The sequence below is a fragment of the Chiloscyllium punctatum genome, chromosome 44 (genome assembly GCF_047496795.1).
Source record: "Chiloscyllium punctatum isolate Juve2018m chromosome 44, sChiPun1.3, whole genome shotgun sequence".
NCBI lineage: Eukaryota > Metazoa > Chordata > Chondrichthyes > Orectolobiformes > Hemiscylliidae > Chiloscyllium > Chiloscyllium punctatum.
The window spans coordinates 20,791,796-20,814,107 of NC_092782.1; the positions used below are offsets into that span (position 1 = coordinate 20,791,796).

Consider the following 22,312-nt stretch of genomic DNA (forward strand, 5'->3'; position numbering starts at 1 on the left):
ATTAGATTAATGGTCAAGAGGTATTTAGGATTCTTTATTAGCTGAGTATCAACATTGCTGCAATAAGATTAAGGTGTATGGGGCAGCACGGTGGCTCAGTGGTTAGCACTGCTGCCTCACAGCGCCAGGATCCCAGGTTCGATTCCAGCCTCTGGCAACTGTCTGTATGGAGTTTGCACATTCTCCCTGTGTCTCCTCCAGGTGCTCCAGTTTCCTCCTGCAGTCCAGAACTCTGCAGGTTAGGTGAATTGGCCATGCTAAATTGTCCATAGTGTTTAAGGATTAGTCAGGGTTTGGTTGAGATACTCTTCGGAGGGTTGGTGTGGACTTGTTGGGCCGAAGGGCCTGCTTCCACACTGTAGGAATTCTATGAATTATTTAAATTGCAGCTAGGTGTCATATATGCATTTTTTTTGTCACATTTGATGAAAGGTGTAATTTTACAAAAAGGATTACAGAGAACAGGAACAGGCCACTTGGCTCACCATGTCTCTGCCGACCATTGCATCATTCTAAACTTATCCCACTGCCTGCATATAGTCGGTACACGTTTACTTGCTGCCTGTTCAAATGTTTGTCTAAATGCCTCTTGAACATTTCTAACAGAGCAGTACAGCACACTATAGGCCCTTTGGCTCTCGATGTTGTGCCGGCCTTTTATCGTACTCTAAGATCAGACTAACAATGATAGCCTTCATTGTACTAACATCTGTGTGCCTATCCAAGAGTTGCATAAATGTCCTTAATCTGTTCTACCACTGCTCTCTGTGTAAAGAACCTACCTCTGACATTACTCCTAAACCTTCCTCCAATTAACTTAAAATTATGCCCTCTCGTGATAGAGATATCCGCCCTGGGAAAAAGTTTCTGCCTATCCACTTTATCTATGTCTCTCAGCATCTTGTACACTTCTATCAAGTCACCTCTCATCCTTCTTCACTCCAATGAGAAAGCCCCAGCTCCCTCAAACTTTCTTCATTGGACATGTCCTCCAGTCCAGGCAGCATCCTGGTAAATCTCCTCTGGACCCTCACCAAAGCTTCTACATCTTTCCTATAATTAGGCGAACAGAACTGAACGCAATATTCCAAGTGTGGTCTAACCAGGACTTTATGGAGCTGCAGCATAACCTCATGGCTCTTAAATTCAATCCCCCTGCTAATGACAATCAACACATCATATGCCTTCTGAACAACGCAATCAACTTGGGTGGCAACTTTGAGGGGTTTATGGACGTGAACCCCAAGATCCCTCTGTTCCTCCAAACTGCCCAGAATTCTGCCTTTAACAGGCAGAATTCAAATTCGACCTTCCAAAGTAAATCACACTTTTCCAGTTGAAGTTGAACTCCATCTGCAACTGCTCAGCCCAGCTCTGCATTCTGTCAATGTCCCGTTGCAACCTACAACAGCCCTCCATACTGTCCACAGCTCAACCAACCTTTGTGTAATCTGCAAACTTACAACCCATCCTTCCAGCTTCGTATCCAAGTTATTTATAAAAATCACAAAGAGCGGAGGTCCCAGACTGATCCCTGCAGATCACCGACCTCTGGGCTGAATACTTTCTACCACCACCCTCTGTCTTCTACGGGCCTGCCAATTCTGTGTCCAGACAAACATGTTTCCCTGTATCCCATGCCTCCTCACTTTCTGAATGAGCATGACCTGCCCCTCACAAAGCCATACTGACCATCTCTAATCAAACTATGGTCTTCCAAGTAATCATAAATCACGTCTCTCAGAATCCTCTCCAATACTTTGCCCACCACTGATGTAAGAGTGACTGGTCTCTAATTCCCAGAATTATCCCTATTCCCTTTCTTGAACAAGGAAATAACATTTGCCACCCTCCAACCATCTTGCACTACTCCAATGGACAGTGAGAACGCAAAGATTATCGCCAATGGCGCAGCAATCTCTTCCCTCGCTTCTTGTAATAACCTAGGGTATATCCCGTCAGGCCCAGGGGATTTATCTATTCATATGTTTTTCAGACTTTTCAGCACATCCTCCTTCCTTACATCAAGCTGTCCAGCATCACTGTTTCATGTTGTCCTCAGAAACATCAAGGTCCTTCTCAGTAGTGTATACTGAAGCAAAGTGTTCATTAAGGCCCTCCCCTACTTCCTCTGACTCCAGACACAAGTTCCCTCAACTGTCCCTGATCGGCCCCACCTTCATTCTGGCCATCCTCTTGTTCCTTACGTAGTGTAGAACACCTTAAGGTTTTCCTTAATCCTACCTGGCAAGCTTTTTCATGCCACTGTTCTAGCTCTCTTAAGTCTATTCTCTAAGCCCTGTCTGATCCTTGCCTTCTCAACATAAGTAAACTTCATTCTTCCTCTTGATGAGATGTTCCACATCCCTTGGCAGCTAAGTATCTTTCAACCTACCATACCTTCCTTGCCTCAGTGGCACAAACCTGTCCAGCACTATCAGCAGGTCCTTCCTAAACAACCTCCACATTTCTATTCTGCATTTCCCTGAGAAGATCTGTTCCCAATTTTGGTCCCCCAGTTCCTGCCTAATAGCATTGTAATTCCGCCCCCCCCCCCCCCCCGTCGTTAAATACTTTCTCGCACTGTCTGCTCCTATCCCTCTCCATGAGTATAGAGTTGTGATCACTATCACTGAAATGTTCTCTCACCAAGAGATCTGACACCTGCCATGATTCATTGCCAAGCAACAAATTCAATATGGTCTCCCCTCTAGCCAGCCTGTTAATATATTGTATCAGGAATCCTTGCTGGACACACCTGGCAAAAACTACTCTATTCAAACTATTTGAACTAAGTAGGTTCCAATCAATATTAGGGATGTTACCCATGACAACAACCCTGTTACTTCTACACATTTCTATAATCTTCCTCGTAATCTGATCCTCCATGTCTCTGTTGCTATTGGGGACCTGTAGAAAATTACCAGTAAAGTGACTGCTGATTTCCTGTTTCTGACTTCCACCCATACTGATTCTGTAGGCAAACCCTCCTTGACGATCTCCCTTTCTGCTGTGTGATACTACCCCTTCATTAGCAATGCCTTTCCCCACCTCTTTTACCTTCTTCCACTACCCTCCCAGCCTACCCAACCCACCATTTCTTTTGAAACATCTAAACCCTGGAGCATCCCAACAACCATTCCTGCCCCTGTGATATCCAAGTCTCCGTAATGGCCACAACACCATAGTTCTAAGTAATGGTCAACGCTCTGAGGTCGTCACCCTTATTCCTGATACTTCTTTCATTAAAGTAGATGCACTTCAACTGATCGCATTGACTGCACTTCTGCCCTATCAAGTGCCTATCCCCCCCACCTCTCAGACTCTCTGCATGCTGTATCTGGCTTTTTACTACCGACTCCATCATATGATCCGTAATTCAGGTTCCCACCCCACTGCCAATCTAGTTTAAACCCTTCTGAAGAGCTCTAGCAAACCTCCCGCCCAGGATATTGATGTTCCTCCAGTTCAGGTGCAACCCGTCCTCCTTGTACATGTCCAATCTTCTTCAAATGATCCACGTATCTGAAGCCCTCCCTCCTACACCAGCCCTGCAGCCACATGTTCATCTGCACTCACTCTCTATTCCGAGTCTTATTAGCATGTGGCACCTGTAGCAATCCTGAGAGTACTATTCTACTCCTCCTGCCTTCTTGCTTCCAACCTAACTCCATATATTCCCTTTTCTGGTCCTCCTCCCTTCCCCTATCTATGTTATTGGTACCGATGTGTACCATGACTTCTGCTGCTCTCCCTCCCCCATAAAAATTCTGTGGACTTGATCCGAGACATCCCTGACCCTGGCATCCAGGAGGCAACACATCATCCAAGTGTCACGCTCGTGACCACAGAGTCTCCTGTCAGTTCCTCGCACCATTGGTGCTGGGTTCTCTACTTTTTGTCATTTACATATATGATTTGGATGCGATTGTAAGAGGTACAGTTAGTAAGTTTGCAGATTACACCAAAATTGGAGGTGTAGTGGACAGCGAAGAGGGTTACCTCAGATTACAACAGGATCTTGACTAAATGGGTTGAGAAGTGACAGATGGAGTTGAATTCACATAAATGCGAGGTGCTGCATTTTGGGAAAACAAATCTTAGCAGGACATATACACTTAATGGTAAGGTCCTCGGGAGTATTGCTGAACAAAGAGACCTTGGAGTGCAGGTTCATAGTTCCTTGAAAGTGGAGTCGCAGGTAGATAGGATAGTGAAGAAGGCATTTGGTATGCATTCTTTTATTGGTCAGAGTATTGAGTACAGGAGTTGGGAGGTCATGTTGCAGCTGTACAGGACATTGATTAGGCCACTGTTGGAATATTGCATGCAATTCTGGTCTCCTTCCTATTGAAAGGATGTTGTGAAACTTGAAAGGGTTCAGAAAAGCTTTACAAGGATGTTGCCAGGGTTGGAGGATCTGAGCTATAGGGAGAGGCTGAACAGGCTGGGGCTGTTTTCCCTGGAGCATCGGAGGCTGAGGGGTGACCTAATAGAGGTTTACAAAATTGAGGGGCATGGATAGGGCAAATAGGCAAAGTCTTTTCCCTGGGTTGGGGGGAGTCCAGAACTAGAGGGCATAGGTTTAGAGTGAGAGCGGAAAGATATAAAAGAGACCCTAAGGGGCAACTTTTTCACACAGAGGGTGGTACATGTATGGAATGAGCTGCCAGAGAAAGTGGTGGAGGCTGGTACAATTACAACATTTAAGAGGCATTTGGATGTGTATATGAATAGGAAAGGTTTGGAGGGACATGGGCCGGGTGCTGGCAGGTAGGACTAGCTTGGGTTGGGATATCTGGTCGGCGTGGACAGGTTGGACCGAAGGGTCTGTTTCCATGCTGTACATCTCTATGACTGTATGACATTGAATCACCAAGCACTATTGCTCTCCTATTCTTCCCCCTTCCCTTCTGAGCCACAGACAGATTCAGTGCCAAAAACATCGCTGCTGTGATGTTCCCCAGGTAGGTCGTTTCCCCCTAGCAGTATCCAAAGCAGTATACTTATCATTGAGAGCACCGACCACAGTGCATCCTTGCAGTAGGGTATCTATTTCTACGACCTCCTCTGACAGCATGTTCCATGCACCTATCACTTCCCTGTGTAGAACAAACTTTAATGGCACATCTTCTTTGTGCTTTTCACCTCTCACCTTAAACAAAATGCTTCCTAGTATTTAACCTTTCTACCCTGGGAAAAAGGCTCCTGTTAATCACCCTATACCTCTCATAATTTTATATGTTTCTGTCGGATCGCCCCTCAGCCTCCTTTGCTCTTAAAAAAATTTGCACCCTTTCCAAAGCCTCCATTTCTTTCCTGTAATGTGGGGAACAGAACTGCACACAATATTCCAAAAGTGGCCGAATTCAAGTTTTATACTCATAGGTGCAATGTGGCTAGTCAGCTTTTATACTGAATGCTCTGACTGAAGGAAGCAAACATGCAGTATGCCTTCTTTATCACCATATCAAATTATGCTACTACTTTTTAGGAGCTATGGATTTGCGCCCCAAGATCCCTCTGTAAATCAGTGCTCCTAAGGGTCTTGCCATTTACTGTATACTATCTTTCTGGGAGGTCAAATGCAAAATGCATAACCTCGCATTTGTCCAGATTAAATTCCATTTGTCATTTCTCCACCCACCTTTCCAACTGTTCTATATCCTGTTATATCCTTTGACAACCTTCCTCACTGTCCACAATTCCACCAATTTTTGTGTTCTCTGCAAACAAACTAATCAGACCACCTCTACTTTCATCCAAATCATTTATATATATTCCAAACAACAGAGGACCCAGCACTCGTCCTTACAGAACATCACTGGTCACAGACTTCCAGTCAGAAAACCACTCCTCCACAACAACGACCCTCTGTCTTCTGTGACCAAGACAATTTTGTGTCCAACTTATCAACTTACTGTGGATCCTATGCAACTTCATGAAACCAGAGTGAGTTGATTAAGACGTTGCCAGGAATGAAGAATTTTAACTACGCAGCAAGTTGTTCTGTTTGAATAGAAACACTGAGGAGAAATTTAATTGATGTCCATAAAATTATGATGAGCCTAGCTTTGGTAGCAAGCAAATATTCTGATAGCAAGGAGCTAAGTAATCAAAGCGTAGATTAAATGTAATTGGTGAAAGACTGGAAAAAAGTTGAAGAGTAAGCTTTTTGATAGAATGAGAAATATAGAGCTCACTGCTTAAAAAGTAAGACACAAAAACCTTTTGCATTTTAAATCACAAGAAAATCTCAGATATGCGCTTGAATTGCAGTAACCTGCAGACTAACAGTTGTAAGGTGAAATTAAGCTAGACACCTCCTTTTCTGCCAGATAGACCGAATAGTCTCTTTCTATATTTTTCTGTCTTTATATGTTGCATGTCACAGTTAAACATTTAATATAGGAAACAAACGAAAACAGAAATTCTGGAGAGACTTAGCAGGGCTGGCAGCATCTGTGGAGAGAAGAGAGTTAATGTTTCAAGTTAACCCTTCTTCAGAACTTGTATAATTGTTCAAGGCATTAGTGAGGCTGCAGCTGGAGTATTGCAAATGATTTTGGTCCCCTTACTTGAAGAAGGATGTTGTTGCACTGCAGGCAGTTCAGAGGAGGTTCTCTCGAGTTATTCAGGAAAAGAGGAATTTCTTTTCTGAAGAGAGATTGAGCAGTTTAAGCTTGTACTCTCTGAAGTTTAGAAGAATGAGAAAATACCTAATTGAGGTATGTAAGATGCAGGTAATGTTCTGGGGACCCAGGATTCAAATCCTGCCACAACAGATGGTGAGATTTGAATTCAATAAGAATTAAGAGTCTAATGATGACCATAAATCCATTTTTGATTGTTTGAAAAAGCCATCTGGTTCACTAATGTCCTTTAAGGAAGGAAACTGCCATCCATATCTGGTCTAGCCTACATGTGACTTCAGATCTGCAGCATTGGGGTTGACTCTTAACTGGGCAATTAGAGAGAGGCAATAAAAACCTCATGCATTAGAAAAAAAATAAGAATAAAAACAGATCAGCCATGATCGTACTAACATATTATCAGACTCAAGAGGCTGAATTGCTTAGTCCTCTCCAAGTTCTTGCGCTCTTACATACGTTCACAGTAAAAGATCCTGTAGGGAAGAGTGATCATACCATGCTAAAGGTTCAAATTCAGTTTGAGGACGATAAGTTTGTATTCTCTTAAACAAAGAGAATAAGGACAAATTTGGCTGTAATGGACTGAGCAGAAAAATTTTTATTGGGACAAATGATGAACAGTGGTGGATGTTTAAAGATGTATTCAATTCCTCCAAGCTAAAATATATACCAGAGAAGAAGAAAGGTTTTAAGAAAGGTATAAAGTATTCATGGCAAAACAAGGAAACGAAAGACAAAGGCAAAAACTAGGGCACACCGTTTTGCAAGGTTCAGTGGTTGGCTGGAGGATTGGGAAACTTCTAGAGGTCAACAAAGGGTTACTAAAAATGTTACAAAAAACAGCGAAGGTAAATTATGAAAGCAAAGCAGCACCGACTGCAAAAGTAGATACCAAAAACTTCTGTATGTGTAAGTAAAGGAAGAGAGTAGCTAATGCAAATATTGGTCCCTTAGAGGATGAGTCTGGAGAGTCAATAATGGGGAACACTGAAATATCCGAAACACTAAATCAATATTTGTCTCCGTTTTCACAGTGGGGGACACAGAAATCATCCAAAAAAGTAACAGATAATGTATAGTCTATAGCAAAGGAGGAACTTAAAACAATTGCCATCAATAGAGAAAAAGTACTGAGCAAACTACTGGGATGAAAGGTAGGCAAGTCCCAGGGTCTGATGGACTACAACCTAGGGTTTTAGAGGAAGTGGCAGCAGAGATAGTGGATGCATTAGTCATAATACTTTAAAATTCCCTGGTTTCTGTAAAGGTTCCAGTGGATTGGAAATAAGTTAATATAATGCCCTTATTCAAAAAGGGTGGGGAGCAGAAACTAGCAAACTGTAGATCAGTTAATTTAACGTCTGTCGTAGTCATACAGCCACACCCTTTGGTCCCAACTCCGCCGACCAGACATCTCAATCTGACCATTGCCAGCATTTGGCCCAATTCGTTGTAAACCCTTTCTATTCATATAACCATTCAGATGCCTTTTAAATGATGTAATTGTACCTGCCTCCACGATTTCCTCTGGCAGTTCATACCATACACACACACACAACCTTCTTTGTGGGGACAAAATACTCTTCAGGTCCTTTTTAAATCTTTCACCTCAAAGTTCTTTCTATGGCTAAAGATGTGATTCAAGGATGGTATGTTGCCTCCCTGATGCCAGGGTCAAGGAGGTCATTGTGTGGCTACAGGACATTTTTCTGGGAGAGGTTGAAATGCTCAAGGTTGTGATCCATGCTAGTACCAATGACTTAGGTAGGAAGGAGTATATAGAACATAGAACATTACAGCACAGTACAGGCCCTTCGGCCCTCGATGTTGCGCCGACCTGTCATACCAATCTGAAGTCCATCCCACCTACACTATTCCATGTATGTCCATATGCTTGTCCAATGACGACTCAAATGTACTTAAAGTTGGCAAATCTACTACCGTTGCAGGCAAAGCATTCCATACCCTTAATACTCTCTGAGTAAAGAAACTACCTCTGACATCTATCCTATGTCTATCACCCCTCAATTTAAAGCTATGTCCCCTCGTGCTCGCCGTCACCATACTTGGAAAAAGGCTGTCCCTGTCCACCCTATCTAACCCTCTGATTATCTTATATGTCTCTATTAAGTCACCTCTCAACCTTCTTCTCTCCAATGAAAACAGCCTCATGTCCCTCAGCCTTTCCTCGTAAGCCCTTCCCTTTATACCAGGCAACACCCTAGTAAATCTCCTTTGCGCCCTTTCCAAAGCTTCCACATTCCTCCTTATAATGCAGTGACCAGAGCTGTACACAATACTCCAGGTGCGGCCGCACCAGAGTTTTATACAGCTGTAGCATAACCTCATGGTTCCAGAACTCGATCCCTCTATTAATAAAAGCTAAAACACTGTATGCCTTCTTAACAACCCTGTCAACCTGGATGGCAACTTTCAAGGATCTGTGTACCTGGACACACAGATCTGTCTGCTCATCTACACTATCAAGAATCTTACCATTAGCCCAGTACTTTGCATTCCGGTTACTCTGATCAAAGTGAATCACCTCACACTTGTCCGCATTAAACTCCATTTGCCACCTCTCAGCCCAGCTCTGCAGCTTATCTATGTCTCTCTGTAACCTACAGCATCCTTTGTCACTATCCACAACTCCACCGACCTTAGTATCGTCTGCAAATTTACTAATCCACCCTTCTACACCCTCATCCAGGTCGTTTATATGGTCTCGCAACCAGAATTTAGGGAGTTAGGTAGGCCATCAGCAAGGACGATCAGAAGTGTAAATCTCCAGCTTGCTCTCAGAGCCACATGCATGTGAATGCAGAAATAGGTAGGTAGATAATGTGTGACAGCAAAGATGGTGCAGGCGGGAAGGCCCAAGCCTCCTGGGACACTGCGACTGACTTCGGGAAGATAGCACTTGTACAAGCTGGATGGGTTGCACCTGAATAGAACTGGGACTGACTTCTTTGCAGAACGTTTCATTAGTGCTGTTAGGAGGGCTGCAAACCAACTCAGCAGGGGTGTGGGACCAAGAGAGAATATTGTAGAAAAATACCAGCTTTCACAAAATACTTGGAGAGATGAATAGCACTAACATAGAGATTAGTAAGCTAATAGGTGAAGTTGGAATCAGGGAAAATGTCATGAAGTCTAATTCAGGATCACTGTGAATGTATATGAATGTATGGAATACAGTAAATAAAGTAGGGGAGTTACAGCCACAGAATTGCCATGTGGAAATGTGATGTTCTGATGACAACAGATACCTGGAAAACCAAAGGGCAAGAATGGATGAGTACGAGGAGTTCAGGCAAATTACCAGTGGATGGAAAGGAAAGTATTAGTTCAACAACATTGCAGTTCCAGCAAAAATGTTTTCTAGGATGTTTGAAGACCGAATCAAATTGGCTGTAGCTAAGGAACAAAAATAATGCAGCTACATTGATCGGTAGTCTATAGACTACAATAAATAATCAGAAAGATGAAAAAGGCAAAGTCAGCAGGGAAATTATAGAGAAACATTGTAATGAAGGACTTTGATTACCCAAATATAGGTCGGAATACTGGTAGTGAAAGGGGCAGTGATTGTGTTTGGGAGAATTTCCTACATGTATATGTCCAGTCCAAAAAGAAAGAATGCACTGTTGAATGTGGTTCTTGAAAATGAGGTGTTTCAAGTGGATCCTGTTACAGAGGGAAACATTTAAATGACAGTGGCCATTGTATTGTAAGGTTTAAGATGATGGTGGAAAATGACAATGGTAGATCCAGCATAAGAAAAATCAATTGGGGGTGTGCTGGCTTCAGTGGGGTAAGAGCAGAACCAGGCAGAATAGACTGAACTGAATGGTTGGTGGCAAAAACTAACTGAGTAATGGTCTCCCTTCAAAGAGGAGATGGTCTGGGTACCATTGTACACAATAGATGCCCTTTTAAATCCATGTCATTTACAGTGCAACAGAAACAGACTTTTTAACATAATCATTGGAGTAAATGTTAGTCTGTTTGAGCTCTAAGGTGGTTTTGTTTTGGTAAAGCAGTGCCCACAAAGAAGGATGGTCATTGGGAAATTGTTGGAATCCATTATTAAGGAAGTAGTAATGGGACATTTGGAAAGACAAAATACAATCTATTGGAGTCAGCATGGTTTAATGAAGGGTAAATCATGTTTGACTAATTTGTTCGAGTTCTTCAAGATGTAACAAGCAAAGTGGATAATAGGCGTTCAGTAGATATAGTATATCTGGACTTCCAGAAAGCATTTGATAACGCCCCACGCAGAGCACCCAAGGTAGGATCATGTGGGCTTAGGGCTAGTATATGAGCTTAGATAGAAGATTAACTAATTAACAGAAAACAAAAGTATAAATTGCTGGGAAAACTTAGCAGGTCTGGCAACAGTTGTGGAGAGAAAGCAGAGTTAACATTTCGGGTCCAGTGACCCTTCTCCAGTGTCATCTTCAGATTTGAAGTTCTGCTTTTGTTTCTGAGTTCTAGCATCTGCCCTTTTTTTGTTTGATGTTGTCTTGACAGGTTATAACTAGTGGGATGTGACTAGGTCCCAACTATTTCTAAAATATTTTAACGACTTGGATGTAGAGGAAGAATTTACTATAGCCAAATGACATTGAAATAGATGAGAACGTAAGTTGTAGTGAAGAAATAAGAAATTTACAAATGGATGTGGTAGGTTAGGTGATGAGCTGAAAATGTGTTGCTGGAAAAGTGCAGCAGGTTAGGCAGCATCCAAGGAGCAGGAGAATCGACGTTTCGGCATGAGCCCTTCTTCAGGAATGAGGAAAGTGTGTCCAGCATGATAAGATAAAAGGTAGGGAGGAGGGACTTAGGGGAGGGGCGTTGGAAATGCAGTAGGTGGAAGGAGGTCAAGGTGAGGGTGATAGGCGGGAGTGGGGGTGGGGGTGGGGGCGGGGGCAGAGAGGTCAGGAAGAAGATTACAGGTTAGGAAGGCGGTGCTGAGTTTGAGGGATTTGACTGAGACTAGGTGGGGGGAGGGAAAATGAGGAAACTGGAGAAATCTGAGTTCATCCCTTGTGGTTGGAGGGTTCCTAGGCAGAAGATGAGGTATTCTTCCTCCAGCTATCGTGTTGCTATGGTCTGGCGATGGAGGAGTCCAAGGACCTGCATGTCCTTGGTGGAGTGGGAGGGGGAGTTGAAGTGTTGAGCCACGGGGTGGTTGGGTTGGTTGGTCCGGGTGTCCCAGAGGTGTTCTCTGAAACATTCCGCAAGTAGGCGGCCTGTCTCCCCAATATAGAGGAGGCCACATCGGGTGCAGCGGATGCAATAAATGGTGTGTGTGGAGGTGCAGGTGAATTTGTGGCAGATATGGAAGGATCCCTTGGGGCCTTGGAGAGAAGTAAGGGGGGAGGTGTGGGTGCAAGTTTTGCATTTCTTGCAGTTGCAGGGGAAGGTGCCAGCAGTGGAGGTTGGGATGGTGGGGGGTGTGGACCTGACGAGGGAGTCACGGTGGGAGTGGTCTTTTCGGAACGCTGATAGGGGAGGGGAGGGAAGGGAAATATATGCCTGGTGGCGGAAATGACGGCAGATAATACACTGTATATGGAGGTTGGTGGGGTGGTAGGTGAGGACCAGTGGGGTTCTGTCCTGGTGGCAGTTGGAGGGGCGGGGATTGGAACTGGTCCTCCAGGAGCAGATGCGGTGGAGACGAAGGAATTGGGAATATGGGATGGCGTTTTTACAGGGGGCAGGGTGGGAGGAGGTGTAGTCTAGGTAGCTGTGGGAGTCGGTCGGTTTATAGTAAATGTCCGTGTTGATTTGGTCGCCCGAGATAGAAATGGAAAGATCTAGGAAGGGGAGGGAGGAGTCTGAGACAGTCTAGGTGATGAGCCAAAATTAGCAGATTGGATGTAATATTGTTAAGTGTGAGGTTATTCATTTTGGTTGGAAGAATAAAAAGGCAATTTATTATCTAAATGGAGAGAAATCTCCAAATGTTTTGATGCAGAGGGATCTGGGTGTCCTTGAAGATGAATCACAAAACGCTCGTATGTAGGTAATGAGAGCAAATGGAATTTAAGCATTTATTGCTGAAGGAATGGAGGATAAAAGTAGGGATGGGTCGTCGTTACTACACAAGGCATTTGGTGACACTGAACTGGAGTACTGTGTATAGTTTCCGTCCCCTTACTTAAGGAACGATGTAATTGCATTGGTGGCAGTTCAGAGAAGGTTCACTAGATTGATTCCAGAGATTAAAGGTTTGTCTTGTGAGGAGAGATTGCCAGTGTAGCTGTGGAAGATGGACTGTTCTACATACCCAGCAAAGAGGCAGGCATCTCTGGGGCTCATGGCTACCCCTTTGGTCTGGAGGAAGTGGGAGGATTGGAAGGAGAAATAGTTGAGGGTGCGGACCAGTTCAGCCAGTCAAATGAAACTGTCAGTAGAACGGGTACTGGTTGAGTCGGATGTCCCTGGATGTCTCTGGTTAAGATAATGCATTGGGCTGGGGAAACGAAAGTCATGGAGGGGGTAGAGGATGTGGATGGTGTCCCAAATGTAGGTGGGGAGCTTCTGGACTAAGGGGGACAGGACGGTGTCAAAATATGCACAGATAAATTAGGTGGGGCAGGAGCAGGCTAAGACAGTGGGTCTACCAGAGCAGTCAGGTCTGAAGTTTGGGCAGGAGGTAGACATAGGAAGTAGGTGTGGGGTTCCCAGACCATGAGTTTGGAGGTTGTGGCTGGGGGATCTCCAGTGGTGGTGAGGCTATAGATGGTCTGGGAGATGATTTGGTGATGGGAGGTGAGGTTGTGGTTGAGGAAGTGTCTGTGAGTTAGGAAATCGAGCCAACATTTTAACAAATTGGTTCAGAAAGCAACCACTTACTTTCAAAGTGGCAGTATTATCTAACAATGTACAGTTAATCAGATTTGGAGTCAGTATTTCCAATTAGAAGATGTCATCCAGAAAGGATTTTCTAAGCACAAGTCAACCAGCTTGTTCTCAGTGGATGCTGAATGGCCTCTTTTCATACTGTAGGAATTCTATGATTCTGTGAATTCCTCAGGGAGTGAAGTAGGCAGTGTTCAGTCATTAAACTGGTACTTGGTCTTTCTACTTCCTTCCTGCACACGAAATTCATAGTCAAAACCTTATCTCAAAAACATCTGTCATTCTGTTTTAATTTTTAAAGATCAGAGAAGTGGCAAGTTGTTGGAGGGAATCCTGAGGGACAGGATGTGCGTGTATTTAGAAAGGCAAGGACTGATTCGGGATAGTCAACATGGCTTTGTGCGTGGGAAATCATGTCTCACAAACTTGATTGAGTTTTTTGAAGAAGTAACAAAGAAGATTAATGAATACACAGCAATAGATATGATCCAAATGGACTTCAGTAAGGCATTTGACAAGGTTCCCCATGGGAGACTGATTAGCAAGGTTAGATCTCATGGAATTAAGGGAGAACTAGCCATTTGGATACAGAACTGGCTCAAAGGTAGAAGACAGGGTAGTGGGGGAGGGTTGTTTTTCAGACTGGAGGCCTGTGACCAGTGGAGTGCAACAAGGATTGGTGCTGGGCCCTCTGCTTTTTGTCATTTACATAAATTATTTGGATGTGAGCATAAGAGGTACAGTTAGCAAGTTTGCAGATGACACCAAAATTGGAGGTGTAGTGGAGAGCGAAGAGGGTTACCTCAGATTACAACAGGATCTGGATTAGATGGGCCAATGGGCTGAGAAGTGGCAGATGGAGTTTAATTCAGATAAATGCGAGGTGCTGCATTTTGGGAAAGCAAATATTAGCAGGACTTATACACTTAATGGTATGGTCCTAGGGAGTGTTGCTGAACAAAGAGACCTTGGAGTGCAGGTTCATAGCTTCTTGAAAGTGGAGTCGCAGGTAGATAGGATAGTGAAGAAGGTGTTGGGTATGCTTTCCTTTATTGGTCAGAGTATTGAGTACAGGAGTTGGGAGGTCATATTGCGGCTGTACAGGACATTGGTTAGGCCACTGTTGGAATATTGCATGCAATTCTGGTCTCCTTCCTATCGGAAAGATGTTGTGAAACTTGAAAGGGTTCAGAAAAGATTTACAAGGATGTTGCTAGGATTGAAGGATCTGACCTGCAGGTAGAGGTTGAATAGGCTGGGGCTGTTTTCCCTGGAGCGTCGGAGGCTGAGGGGTGACCTTATAGAGGTTTACAAAATTATGAGGGGCATGGATTGGATAAATAGGCAAAGTCTTTTCCCTGGGTTGGGGAGTCCAGAACTAGAGGGCATAGGTTTAGAGTGAAAGGGGAAAGATATAAAAGAGACCTAAGAGGCAACTTCTCACACAGAGGGTGGTACATGTATGGAATGAGCTACCAGAGGATGTGGTGGAGGCTGGTGCAATTGCAACATTTAAGAGGCATTTCGATGTGTATATGAACAGGAAGGGTTTGGAGGGATATGGGCCGGGTGCTGGCAGGTGGGACTACATTGGGTTGGGATTTCTGGTCGGCATGGACGGGTTGGACCGAAGGATTCAAATCATGAGAGATTCCTGGCTTTTAATATAGTATGGTATGGTATCAGGTATTCCTGGGAATACGACATCTTAGACTAATTAGTAACTTGTACTGACTTATTTGAAAGAGTTTCTAAGACTGATCTCAAACCTGTAACTAATATTTGGAAACATAGCACCAGTGGTAAGGGAGGAGGTACTTAACTGGTAGTGAGCAGTTTAGAATAAGCTGGAAATCTGCTGGAATCAGAGAGCCTGAGGGGGACAGTTAGCCGGCAACTCTGCTACTATACTGACAGTGAGGGCAGTAACATTGTTCTGAGGTCTGATAAACTTCACTTTGGAACAATGAATTGTAGAACAGATTATTGAAGGAAATAACTCGGGGGAACCTAATCTCAAATTGTTTGCGAATTCTTGCTCACATTTTAAGGTGTATTTTTTCTTTTCTGTGTTATAATCATAAGTTTGAAGTCATGGATTTAGATTTCTTTTAAATGCAAAAATGTACAGATACTGTGGAATTAGATTGTTACTAAGTTTTATAGCAGCAACATTCTAACCAATGAACCATAACTTTATTATAGATTTGCTTCTGCACCAAGAGTTTACAGTGAGGTTTTTAGGCTCTATAGAAGCAAGAACCGACCAGAATGATGAGTTAATCTATGAGACAATGAGGCAGGTGTTGGCTGCTCGAGCAATCCATAATGTCTTCCGTATGGCAGAATTTCAGATGATAGTCAGCTCCAGGGAACTGAGGTAAGTAGGAGCCCTAACTACTGTTGTTATGACTTTTTTTCATTACAATCTACACCTTCACCACCTCAGTCCAGGAATTTTCAGTTTCCTTCCAATAGATCCTTCTTTTTAAGAATAAATGGTATACGGAAGGGTATAAGCTGACAAACGATCTCCTCATTTTTGGAGTATTTGTTGAGACTTCAAAGATTAACTTTTATGCTAACATCTGTGATAGTTTCAATGAAATATTGCATGCTTTCACTTTCAGTATTTGGTCTTTTAATATTTACTGTACACATTTCTCATTGTATGAATCCTGAAAGAAATGAAAAAATGGAAATTGGGTTACTGAGGTTAAGAAGTGATTGGTTCAAGAATTTGTAACACTGATCTTTCCTTTAGTGTTTATAAACTTCCTGGAAAGTACCCTAGAATTAAATTAATTTTCTGAATAATGAGGCACGTACAGTTTTGTAGGAAACCTATGGCTAGTTGTAATGAGTTGATTGCTATTTCTGAGGAATGCTGAGAAAGGTCCGCATGTAGACCAAAACCTGGGGCGAAGGCAAAAAAAGGGAGAGGCAGGCAGCATTTCTCCCATTATAGTGTAAGTTGCCAGTGTAACAATTTAACAGAGGAAAATCCCTCTAGATTCAGATTCTGCTCCCTCACTTCAGGCAAGCCTCCCTCAATTGATGAAATTTTAGGGCTGTATTTAGAAGCATTTGGAAGGTAAAATAAATACTGAGTGCAGAGCAGGGCCATCTTAGGCAAGGAAAGCATGGGGAAGATCTTGGTCCCAGTGTCACTAGAGAGCTGATGTTTATTTCAGTGAGCATGGTTATTTGCTCATGGCAGTGGAATGGTTGTAGGGGCACAACTGTGACATTTATCTCTCAGAGCTGTTAAGAGGGGAGTTAATGTATTTACAAGTCAGCAAGATGTGTGACTTGGAAGTGATGTCTCCTATATCTGCTGCCCTTGTCCTTCTAGGTGATAGAGGTTGCAGGCTTGGAAGGTACTATTGAAACAATCTCGGCAAGTTGCTGCGGTGCAGTAGATGGTACATGTTGCTGTCGCTGTTTGGGAGGGACTCAATGTTAAAGGTCATGAATGGGGTCTCCATTAAGCAAGGAGACAGAAAACAAGAAAATGCAGGCCAGTTATCTTGCCAGCTAGCATACGGAAAATGCTGTAATCTTTTATTAAGGATGATATCGTCACCATGGTTTTGTGAAAGAAACTTCATGTTGAACTAATGTATTGGAATATTTTTAGGAATTCACAAGCAATGTGGATAAAGGGGAACCTATGGATTCACTATACTTAGATTTCCAGAAAGCATTTGGCAAAATGCTACATCAAAATTCCTGACAAAATAAGAGCTTGTGATGTTTAACATATTGGAATCAGTAGAAGATTGTTTATCTCAAAGGGAGCAAGGATTTGACATAAGTGGGTCATTTTTGGATTGGTAAGATAAGAAAAATAGACTTTCCCAGGGAACAATTTTGGGGCCCCAGCAATTTGCAATTTATAGAACATAGAACAATACAGCACAGAACAGGCCCTTCAGCCCACAATGTTGTGCCGAACATTTGTCCTAGCTTAAGCACCCATCCATGTACCTATCCAATTGCCGCTTAAAGGTCACCAATGATTCTGACTCTGCCACTCCCACAGGCAGCGCATTCCATGCCCCCACCAATCCCTGGGTAAAGAACCTCCCCCTGACATCCCCCCTATACCTTCCACCCTTCACCTTAAATTTATGTCCCCTTGTAACACTCTATTGTACCCGGGGAAAAAGTTTCTGACTGTCTACTCTATCTATTCCTCTGATCATCTTATAAACCTCTATCAAGTCACCCCTCATCCTTTGCCGTTCCAATGAGAAAAGGCCTAGCACTCTCAACCTATCCTCGTACGACCTATTCTCCATTCCAGGCAACATCCTGGTAAATCTTCTCTGTACCCTCTCCAAAGCTTCCACATTTTTCCTAAAGTGAGGCGACCAGAACTGCACACAGTACTCCAAATTTGGCCTAACCAAGGTCCTGTACAGCTGCAACATCACTTCACGACTCTTGAATTCAATCCCTCTGCTAATGAACGATAATACACCATAGGCCTTCTTACAAGCTCTATCCACCTGAGTGGCAAATTTCAAAGAGCTATGAACATAGACTCCAAGATCCCTCTGCTCCTCCACCTTACTAAGAACCCTACCGTTAACCCTGTATTCTGCATTCTTATTTGTCCTTCCAAAATGGACAACCTCACACTTGACAGGGTTGAACTCCATCTCCCACTCCTCAGCCCAGCTCTGCATCATATCTAAGTCCCTTTGCAGCCGACAACAGCCCTCCTCACTATCCACAACTCCACCAATCTTCGTATCGTCTGCAAATTTACTGACCCACCCTTCAACTCCGTCTTCCAAGTCATTAATAAAAATTACAAACAGCAGAGAACCCAGAACTGATCCCTGCGGAACTCCACTTGTAACTGGGCTCCAGGCTGAATATTTACCATCTACCACCACTCTCTGACTTCGACCGGTTAGCCAGTTTTCTATCCAACTGGCCAAATTTCCCTCTATCCCATGCCTCCTGACTTTTCGCATAAGCCTACCATGGGGAACCTTATCAAATGCCTTACTAAAATCCATGTACACTACATCCACTGCTCTACCCTCATCCACATGCTTGGTCACCTCCTCAAAGAATTCAATAAGACTTGTAAGGCAAGACCTACCCTTCACAAATTATGGAAATAATTTGGATAAGAAACTCAAAATACGATGATTGCATTTACTATGATACAACGATAGATAAGAAAGTAAATGTGTGAGTGCTTAGGTAGCCAGCACAGATATAAAAAGGTAAGGTGAATGAATGGAAAGTTGGCAGATAGAATATAACGTACACAAATGTGAACTTGCCCACTTTGGCAGGCAGAATAGAAGAACAGGATATAATTTAAATTGAGAATGGTTGCAAGAGGTTCTGAGGGATCAGGGTATCCTAGTACATGGATTGCATAAAGTTAGTATGTAGCTGCTGCAAGTGATTAGGAATGCAAATGGACAGTCGCAATAAAGGCAATACAAAAGCAATAAAATTTTGTTGCAGTTGTACAGGGTATTGATACAATTACACCTGGAGTACTGCATACACTCTTGGTTTCCTTATTTAAGAAAGAATAAAAAGGTTCACTTGAGTGATATTTAGGATGTCTGGCAAGGGTGAAAATAGATAAGTCCCCTGGGCCTGATGGCATTTATCCTAGGATTCTCTGGGAAGCAAGGGAGGAGATTGCAGAGCCATTGGCCTTGATTTTTGTGTCCTCTTTGTCTACAGGAGTAGTGCCAGAGGACTGGAGGCTAGCAAACGTGGTTCCCTTGTTCATGAAGGGGAGTAGGGATAATCCTAGTAACTATAGGCCAGTGAGTCTCACTTCTGTTGTGGGCAAAGTCTTAGAGAGAATTGTAAGGGATAGGATTTATGCACATCTGGATAAGAATGATGTGATCAAGGATAGTCAGCATGGTTTTGTGAAGGGCAGGTCGTGCCTCACAAACCTTATTGAATTCTTTGAGAAGGTGACTAAGGAGGTAGATGAGGGGAAAGCGGTAGATGTGGTATATATGGATTTTAGTAAGGCGTTTGATAAGGTCCCCCATGGTAGGCTACTGCAGAAAATACAGAGATATGGCATTGAGGGTGAGTTGGAGGTTTGGATTAGGAATTGGCTGCCTGGAAGAAGACAGAGGGTAGTAGTTGATGGCATAGGTTCATCTTGGAGTGCCATCACTAGCGGTGTTCCGCAAGGATCTGTTTTGGGACCATTGCTGTTTGTCATTTTTATAAATGACCTGGAGGAAGGGTTAGAAGGTTGGGTGAGCAAGTTTGCGGATGATACGAAAGTCGGAGGAGTTGTAGACAGTGAGGAAGGATGTGGCAGGTTACAGCGGGATATAGAGAAGCTGCAGAGCTGGGCAGAAAGGTGGCAAATGGAGTTCAATGTAGCTAAGTGTGAGGTGATTCACTTTGGTAAGAGTAACAAAAAGATGGGGTACTGGGCTAATGGTCGGATACTTGGTAGTGTGGAAGAGCAGAGGGATCTTGGTGTCCATGTACACAGATCTCTGAAAGTTGCCACCCAGGTAAATAGTGCAGTGAAGAAGGCATATGGCGTACTGGCTTTTATTGGTAGAGGAATTGAGTTCCGGAGTCCTGAGGTCATGCTGCAGTTGTATAAGACTCTGGTGCGGCCGCATCTGGAGTATTGTGTGCAGTTTTGGTCGCCATCCTATAGGAAGGATGTGGAGGCACTGGAACGGGTGCAGAGGAAGTTTACCAGGATGTTGCCTGGTATGGTAGGAAGATCCTATGAGGAAAGGCTGAGGCACTTGGGGTTGTTTTCATTGGAGAAAAGAAGGTTTGGGGTGACTTGATAGAGGTGTATAAGATGATTAGGGGGTTAGATAGGGTTGACAGTGAGAACCTTTTTCCACGTATGGAGTCAGCTATTACAAGGGGGCATAGCTTTAACTTAAGGTGGGGTAGATATAGGACTGATGTTAGGGGTAGGTTCTTCACTCAGCGAATCGTAAGTTCATGGAATGTCCTGCCAGTAGCAATAGTGGACTCTCCCTCTTTATGGGTATTTAAGCGGGCAGTGGATAGGTATATGGAGGATAGTGGGTTAGTGTAGGTTAGGTGGGCTTTGATCGGCGCAACATCGAGGGCCGAAGGGCCTGTACTGCGCTGTATTCTTCTATGTTCTATGTTCTATGTTCTATGTGGGGGGTGGGGAGGAATTACCTTTTTAGGAAAAGGTTGGATCGGTTGAGCATGTGTCCGTTTGAGTTTAGAAGAATGAGAAGTGACCTTAGCGAGATATATACGATACTTATAGGATTTGACAGGGTGGCTTCAGAAAGAGAGTTTTCCTTTGCAATAGAAACTACAACTAGGAGACAGTCTTTTAAATAAAAAAGGGTCTGACATTTAAGACATTTGAGATTTTCGTTTTTCTCTTTGAGTCACGAGTCTTTGGAGTTCTCTTTCCCCAGAGGGTGGTAGAAGCAGCGTTATTGAATATCTTCAAGGCACAGGTGGATTCTTGATTAACAAGGAATTTGAAGGTAATTGGGGTAGCTGAGGGCACAGTCAGATCAGAAATCTTATTTAGCAGAGCAGACTCTGGTTTGAATGACCAACTCCTGCTCCTAATTCATACATTTGTAAGTGTGATCATATGTAGGTGAGCTGGATGGTGTCAAGCAACCTGAGCATTCTTAGAGTTGCACCATGTTAGCTGTCCTCCAGTTCTCTGGTACCTTCCCTGTGGCCAGGGAAGCATTAAAAATTTGGGTTATAGCCCCTGTAATTTCCTCCCTCGCCACCCACAGTAGCCTGGATACAACTCATGAACCTGGGAATTTGTCTACTGCCCATCAAAACCTTCAATACCACCTCCCTATGTCAATCTCCTCAAGGACCTCACAGTCCATCTCCCTGAATACTGTACCTACATCCTTCCTACAGATGTGAAGTATTTGTTTAATGCCCTACCAGTGTTCTCCAGCTCTATGCTCATATTTTACCCCTTTCAGTCCCTAATGGATCCTATACCCTGGTTATCCACTTCTCCTTGATAGACTTTGAGAATACCTTGGGATCCTCTGTAATGTTTCTTGGCAGTGTTTTTTCATGTGCCCTCTTTACTGGCCCATTTTCTTCTTTAAGCTCCCCAACATTTTTAGAATAGATACCCTACAGTGTGGAAATAGGCCCTTCTGCCCAACAAGTCCACACCAACCCTCTGAAGAATAACCCACCCAAACCCATTTCCCTCTGATTAATACACCTAACACTATGAGCAATTTAGCATAATTAGTTCACCTGACCTGCACATCTTTGGATAGTGGGAGGAAACCGGAGCAGCCAGAGGAAACCCACGCAGACACTGGGAGAATGTGCAAACTCCACACAGACAGTCGCCCAACGCTGGAATTGAACCTGGGTCCCTGGTGCTGTGAGGCAGCAGTGCTAACCACTGAGCCACCGTGTGCCCTTAGTTGAATTCCTGAATATTCTGAGACATTGTGTTTTCTAGGCTCGTTGCCCCTACATTTCACCCTAAATAGTATACCTCCCTGTTTTCTTCTTGAACGCACATTTCCTACACCCCCCCCCCCCCAACAAAATCAACCTGGCCAGGTCATGGGATAACCCTGCCATTCTTCTTCAGAAAAGTGGACTACTGAGGCCTCAGTTGAAAGTGTCAATGAAAAATGACACCTCCTACTTAATGTCTCCAAAACCATTGAGTAGGACCTGACCTTGAAGCAATTTACAACATCTTGATGGCATACTTGGCCAAATTCTGCTTTCATGTCATCTCCAGAATTCAC

General features: G+C 43.6%; 1 protein-coding gene across 1 annotated transcript in view; it reads left to right on the forward strand.

Moving 5' to 3' along the window:
- The window catches only part of appl2 (adaptor protein, phosphotyrosine interaction, PH domain and leucine zipper containing 2), a 153,737-nt gene that overhangs the window by 112,652 nt on the left and 18,773 nt on the right, over nt 1–22,312 (forward strand). The window contains exon 17 of the mRNA XM_072562432.1: nt 15,732–15,906. Coding sequence (XP_072418533.1) covers nt 15,732–15,906 — 175 coding nt within the window. The remainder of the gene's footprint in view (nt 1–15,731; nt 15,907–22,312) is intronic.